A 7,386-nucleotide genomic window follows, 5' to 3' on the forward strand; every position below is an offset into this window, starting at 1 on the left:
TATATATCATTTTATTCAGTAATTAAATACAATGAATGACTGTAATGTTAGTAAGAATTAGAAGTAAAAGCTTTGTACTTCAATTTGACCTGCATTTGAACTCCGATTTATTGGTTGCTTCTGCAAATTTTTCCATTTAGAATATAAATACTGCGAAGAACATGTTACACTTCAGTTCGCAAACTTCAGGATGAACTTCATTAATTATCTGAGCTGCTTGTTTAGATGTTTGTAAGCAATGTGATTTTAAACAGCTACCTGAACACAGTGTGAAATAACCTGTACAAAACCTAAATTATCAAACTTAATAATAATCATGTCGTGCTGTTATAGGAAAATAATCAGTGACATGGTGGTGTGATGAAGCAGAGTTACAGTTACGTCTCCAAAAAAAACAGAACACTCTGAAGTGTTTTATTCCTGTTACACCGCAGTAATTTGCCAACAATTAAAAATGCATATTTATTCAATAATGACATGTTTTTTAACGGCTTTTTATGTCTTTTATAGTTACATTTAATGCTGTGGAATGTCCGTGAAACACGTTAGTTTCTGTTGTCACTTACGTTATAGCAGCTATAAACAGTTGGTCCCTCACCAGCCTCTCTCTTTTCTCTCTCTTAAAGTTAATAAGACAAAAAAAAAAAAAAAAGCTTGTCATGTTTAAACGTCGGTCCTGAAGGTGTCAAAGTTACAGCTTTACCTCTGACACTGGAGACTCCTTCCATTAATGTTAAATAAACGTCACTGTATCAACAATTTTTAAAATCTGTTTATATGGAACATCTGCTGTACAAGTCCCTATGAATGAGCTGTTACTATAGAAACGATAACGTATTAATATAATTGAGCGCATTAATCCTAAATAAACCTGTGATTTGCAGCTGCACTATCGTCAGAGCTGCTGTTCTAGAAAATTAATCAACTCCTTCTGACCAATCGGAGTCCAGAATTCAGCAGCGCTGCAGTTTAAAGGCTTTTACGCCTGTGTCGTGTTCACTGCACTGCCACCTTGTGGACAAACATGGAACGTAACTCTTCTTATCATATATTTGTTTAAGTCTGTAGTTTATTTGCTGATGGTTTTCAGATGAGGTGAGCAATCTGTTTTTATTAGCATCATTGTTTCTCTGCTTGAGCACTTTATCTAACAATCAAACGCTAATCGCTGAATAAATAAAGCCCACATGAGTCATAGCTGCCAGCAGTTTATTATTGACGAGAGCGAGATGGCGTAACATGCAGCGTTTCCATGAGCAGTGTAGGAACGTGTGTGTGTGTGTGTGTGTGTGTGTGTGTGTGTGTGTGTGTTATGCATAAACAGACAAACAGAAGAAAGGCACCAAAACCTTCAACATTCAGTATCGGAGTCAGATAACGGTGAGAGACGAGAGTTCACATCTCTCATCTTTCTGAACAAAAATTTAAAAAAAAAAATAAAATACATAATTGGACTGATATTTAGATCTTCAGAAGGCACATGATTCAGTTCAGAGAATCCGAATTCCTCACGGTGTGGGACGAGGAACATCTCAAATCACAGCATTCTTTTTCTTCATTAGATCTCGGTATATTGAGCATTTTTTGAGCTCGGGTTTTGACGGGCCAGGTCGAGAGCGTGAGAAAAAATTCGTACTAAGAACTTTCTAGCAGGAGAAACATCAACATTTTGTTTTCACTACAAAAGAAAAAAAATTGCTCGTTTTTCCCCCCAGATTCATGCATTCAAGTCTTCTTCATTCTTTTAAAAATATAACAGATTTGTGATTATTTTCAAAATTATTTTAAAGATTATATCTCAGATTAAAGGAGCAGTTTGTAAAGTTTAGAGCCCTTTGCTGCATGTCCAAGAAATGGAAAAATGGGCGGAGCTGACAGTCTTGTTCTGGTTTGGAAATGGAGAAAGTAGCCAGGATTCACTTTTAACAAAGTATGGTAATGTTAAAATCATTTAAACTGGTAGACAGCAAGAGAGAGAGAGAGAGAGAGAGAGAGAGAGAGAGGAAGAGAGAGCGGGAGAGAAAGAGAGAAAGAGAGAGAGAGAGAGAGAGATCAGTGTGATGCTCGCTTTACCACAGAGGCACCAAAATTGTTAATATTGCTAACAAGAAAATCTTAGTGGAAGAAAAAAACGTAATTTTTGCGTTTGTTTTGAACCATTTTAGCGGAGATTGTCTCCCACATCACCGTAGCAACGGGTCAACGTTGACGCCTCTGCTTCACCGTTTAACGACGATCTTTGTGTTGGGAAATTGATCGTAGATGAACTGCGAATTTATCAACAGCATCTTTAAAATGATCATCACAGATCATAAAAAAATTACAGACTGCACCTTTAAATCATTAAAGCCACTTTTTAAGCTCTTGAACAAAATAAGGCTTTTTTTTTCCAGCTCCAGATGTTCCAGCTGTTTGGATCTAAAATCTGCACTGCTGGAGCGTGTGGTGTCGTGTTTTTCCTTCTGAATCCTGATCAACATCGTGGCTGTGTAAACGCACAGATACTCAGAAACACAGAAAGCTCCACTTTGCTTTGAAGCTCGTTAGTTTTGAGGTGGAATAAATCTCCAGACGTGTTATTCATTCATGTGTGAGTAGAAATGTTCTTAATCAGCTCACTGTACTGTGATAATGGAACAGTTCCAACAAGAAAAAAATATATTTATGAAAAAAAAAATGCACTTTTGTACCTCTTTATTTCAAATTACTAACAAAAAAAACCAAATATTCAATCCAAAATGCAATCCAACCAATATTAGAAAAAAGAACAATGCTGCAATTTTGTCCTTCTAGATATAATATATAATCACTACTTCTTTTTTTTTCTAGAGTACAATCAGTTTGTTTTTCTTGGACGCCGATGATTTGCAATATTTTTTCCCCCCTTTTTCTTTACTGACGTTTAATAATACAAAGCTGAATCACACACGGCGCTGTAAGAAAATGATTAAGGCCGGAGGAGGTGTCGTATTAAAACTCGTGCACCTGAGTAAGGCCTTCGTTCAGCTACATTCAAATGTTTCAAAATAAAAAAATTTTTAAAAAAAAAGGTGGTCAGAGAACTCGAAAGTCTGCTTTTAGATCGGTTGTTTAAAAAAAAAAAGTTGGATGTGTATGTCAACAGAAAAAAAAAATTAAAAAAAAAGAAAGAAATCATCGGTCCCATTGAGCTCGTCTTCTGATTCGCAGGACTTCTCGTCACCTTCGTCTCATCTACAAAAGTTTTGGCACCCTGTCCACACAATCAACACGTTAGCATTCATTTCTAAACTATCAACTACTTTTATTTTTTCTTCTTCTTCCCTTTTCTTACGTCTAAAGTACGATCAAGCACACCTGAAATTAATGAAATGATGGGCTGACCTGCTTCACCTGCTGTGTGGTTTTTAATTAAAAAAAAAAAAAAAGTGAGGCAGGTGGGCGGAGTTTAAATGAAAACGTTAGTAATATCTGTAGAAAAAGAAAACAAAAAAAAAAAGATAGAAATTTCAATTTAAAGGTCTACCTTCATGTCGGAGTCTGATAAGCGGTCAGTGCACGACGAAGCGCTCTCAAAAAAAAAAAAAAAAACAAACACTGGAGCTTCCAACACTGTTTAGATGATTTTGTCAGAAAGGCTTCAGAAATGCTCGCTGTGCAAGCTTAGAAAAGCTTTTTTTTTTTTTACCTAAATCATAAAAGGCTGGTAGATACACACTCTTTTGCTGCTACAGGAAGAGGAGTGTGTGTGTGTGTGTGTGTGTGTGTGTGTGTGTGAGCTATAACCGAGCTGTACCAATACACACTCGTTAACTCGTTAACACTTGCACTTCTCATGTGATACAAAAACAAAACAAAACAAAAAAAAAAGGTTAAATAGGATTCGACAGATTTAACCTTCAAATGTAGAAAGTGTGAATAAGGAAGAAAATATATATATATTTATATTTCTATACGTCATGCACTGGGTTATTATACTCTAAAGAAACAGAAAAAAAAAAAAGAGTCTGTAGTTGTTTTTTTTTTTTTCCCGTGTGAAAATAAAGAAGTCCCAGTGTTGGGGGTTTTAAAAAAAAAAAAAAAAAGAGGAAAAAAAGGGGATTTTTTTTTTTTTTCTTCTGGTGAAGGCGTTTATTTGACGAGCCTCTTGGCCACGTCGGCGTAAGCGATCTCGATCTCCTTGTCGCTGGGGCAGGTGTTGGTGAACTCGTCGCGGGAGTACGCGCTGCTCAGGTACTTCCACACGGCCGTCATGTCTTTAGGGATCTCAAAGCCTCGGTACTTTTTCGCCACCACCTGCGATGAAGAGAAAAACAAACAGATGTGTAACTGAATTCTCAGGTCTGATTGGTTCGGAAAATTGTGTTGATTCATTTTCTAAAACGGAAAACTCAGCGAGAGTTTCATCACATTAAATATAAATAAATAAATAAAACAAATAAAACAAATAATAATAATAATAACGGCAGTGAAATGAATCCCGTACTTATAGAACCAACGACTCAAAATAGCTGCTGTTGTGGTTTTGAGCTCAAACTGTTGATTAATTAAAGACAGGTTTATATGAATTATATGAATTATATGAATGCGCTCGTTCTGATACGTCATCGTTTCTATAGTAACGGCTCGTTCACAGGGACGTGGACGGCGGACGCTCCACATCATCGAAGTCTAATAATAATAATAATAATAATAATAATAATAATAACACAAAAAACAGATTTTTAAACACAAGTATTGTTTAAAGTAAGGAGTCGTTTATTTAACGTTTATGGAAGGAGTCTCCAGTGTGAAACTGAAAAAAAATAATAATAAAATAAAACAATTAAAATGATCATGTGTGAAAGATTTTGAAAAGTTTTGTGTATTAGTAGTAGGATTGTGACGATACACTTTTCGATTCGATTATTTCTGAATCACAAACAAAACATTTTCGTCTGAATGAAACGAAATAAATAGAGGTTTCATATTGTAAACAAAATGTACTACAGGTTCACCTTATCTTAAAGAAAGTCCGTGACCCGGGGGAAAGTGATCACCTGGAGCGTACCTGCTCAGGTGAGCAGCGGCGCTCTGTATTATTTTAACTCTGGGGGTTGTGCGGATCGGGACCTCCGGTGTTCAAACAGCGCAACTGCATTATTTATTATTATTTATTATTTACACGATTAACAGAATGCTGATGTCACACGTTCTCACGATTTTTCTCACGTTGATGCATCGTTACACCGCGAATTATTCGAATGTTTTAGAATTCTTAGACGATTACTACAATTATTTACTAATTATTAAAATATTGTTTTTATCTTTTTCAGATTCAAGCCTTTTATTTTAGTTACTTAAATAACAATGGCTTTTTTTTAAGGAACATTCGGAACATTAGGAGCCGGTAATTACCTACAGAAAGGTATTGCGTGTGTGTGTGCGTGTGTGTGTGTGTGTGTGTGTGTGTGTGTGTGTGTGTGTGCAGAGTTCATTTCTACGGTGCGTTTAAGAAGAACAGACTCTGCTTTCATTCTGCTCTCGTTTTTGAAAGGTCATGCTGCACTAATACTAACTACCGTCCGTATAAAAAATATATCTGTTTTAAAAAAAAAAATAAATAAATTTAAAGTTGCAGGGTCGTTTATTTATTGTTTTTGCTTGTTTGTGTGTTTTTTGTTTTTTTTCCCCCCCGGTCACCTTGACGATGTGCAGTTTGGGCAGCAGGTTGCAGTCGGCCAGCGTCATCTCGTCTCCGTCCAGGAATTTGCGGCTGGACGTTTTGACGTCCTCCATGCTGTTGTGGTCGATCTCGTCTGGCAGGGGAGAGCGCAGATACTCGTCCAACTTCTGCAGCGTCTTCAGAAGACCTCGCTCCAGAGCTGCTCCACACACACACACACACACACACCACGCTGTGTTAATTACATCACTATAATAAATGACATTACAGGCGGCGTTTACACATGACCCAGAACTCTGTGGCTCATAATGACGTAAAACTGATGTGTGAGATTTTATCGCTTCTTTACACTACGACTTATTTAAACATGTTTTAACTTTAATTTGCAGGTGATGTTCACGTTTTTAAGCGTTTAGGAACAATCTCCGAGTGCTCTACTTCATGTACTATGCACACTTTGTTCATTTCATTTGGGAGGAAAAAAAAAAAAAAAACACACTTCTAACGTACAGACACAAATCTTACCAGCCTGTCTATTTATTCTGGTTTTGAAGTTAATAAGACAAAAAAATTTTAAAAAATAAAAACGCAGGTTTTTTTTTTTCCTCGCGTTACCGAGAAACCGCAAAGAAGCATAAACTCCTGTCCTGAAAATGTCGGAAAACTTTAGCGAGTGCTGAAACCGGAGACTCCTTACTTCACCACATTAGTTATTCACGTCACTGTGAATGAGCTGTTACTATAGAAACGATAATATATTATTAGAACGAGCGCATTAATATAAACCTGTCGTTCATGATGTTACAGATTTATAAACAAATTAATCCACACCTCCTGACCAATCAGATTTGAGAACTCGGCTACGCTGTGGTGTAAATGTTTTTTTGTGCTCTGCCACTTAAAACATCGAATAAAAATATACAAATTATTTTATTACATCTTCAGCATAATTCATTTACTTTAATATTCAAGTCTGAAAGAATTTCATGGCACTGGTAATTCCCTTAGCAGCCACATGAGGGCGCAAGAGTACAACAAGCACAATATAAACAAACTAATAAATAGTGAAAAGAAAGTGATCTCATAAAATAAATATAAAAATATCAATGAAAACTTTAACAGCTGTTATTACTGCCATATTTTTCTGTCTTGTTTACACTCCTCTTAATTATTTTTCCAAAAATTTATATTATATACTTACACACTAGTTTGTACATTAAATTAAAATAAAAATTAAAGACGGCACGAGAGCACTTTTTCCTTTTTCCAATTCCGATACTGAAACCTCGAGTATCAGCTGCTTCTGATACGCATCCGATATTGTTTTCTTTACAAACTACAAATCTTTGAAATGAAGTCTTTAAAAAAACAAAAAAAGAAAAAACAGAAAATAGCTAAAAACAACTTTCGCACAAAACGGCAGCTTTCGCACAAAAAAAAAAAAAAAAAAAAAAAATCACTTCCATCTCAAATATAATAAATATAATAAAGTATAAATATAATGACAATCGATCCTAATAAAATCCTAATAAAAAAAATACAATCAGGTCTCTTTATTATTTACATTTACAGTTTAAAAAATAAAAATAAAAAACTTTTCCAAATCCAGTCTTGCTAATTACACGATCAGGGATAATTATGGAGGGGAAAAAAGTGCATCATGTTGTCAAGGATTTAAATTTTTTTGCTGCCCTGTGGACCTGTATTTCATTTTTTCCCTCTAATATCGTTTATTCTGTGCT

The 7,386-nt window shown here is 35.5% G+C and overlaps 1 protein-coding gene across 1 annotated transcript in view; it reads right to left on the reverse strand.

Annotated features, from left to right (window-relative positions):
• Nucleotides 1-1,192: 1,192 nt before the first annotated feature.
• Nucleotides 1,193-7,386, reverse strand: part of clic4 (chloride intracellular channel 4) — a 36,376-nt gene continuing 30,182 nt past the window's right edge. Inside the window, exons 5-6 of the mRNA XM_034308313.2 lie at nt 5,662-5,843; nt 1,193-4,275 (exon numbers count right to left, since the gene is read on the reverse strand). Coding sequence (XP_034164204.2) covers nt 4,111-4,275; nt 5,662-5,843 — 347 coding nt within the window. The 3' untranslated portion in view covers nt 1,193-4,110. The remainder of the gene's footprint in view (nt 4,276-5,661; nt 5,844-7,386) is intronic.

This window comes from Pangasianodon hypophthalmus, chromosome 10, assembly GCF_027358585.1.
Source record: "Pangasianodon hypophthalmus isolate fPanHyp1 chromosome 10, fPanHyp1.pri, whole genome shotgun sequence".
Lineage (NCBI taxonomy): Eukaryota > Metazoa > Chordata > Actinopteri > Siluriformes > Pangasiidae > Pangasianodon > Pangasianodon hypophthalmus.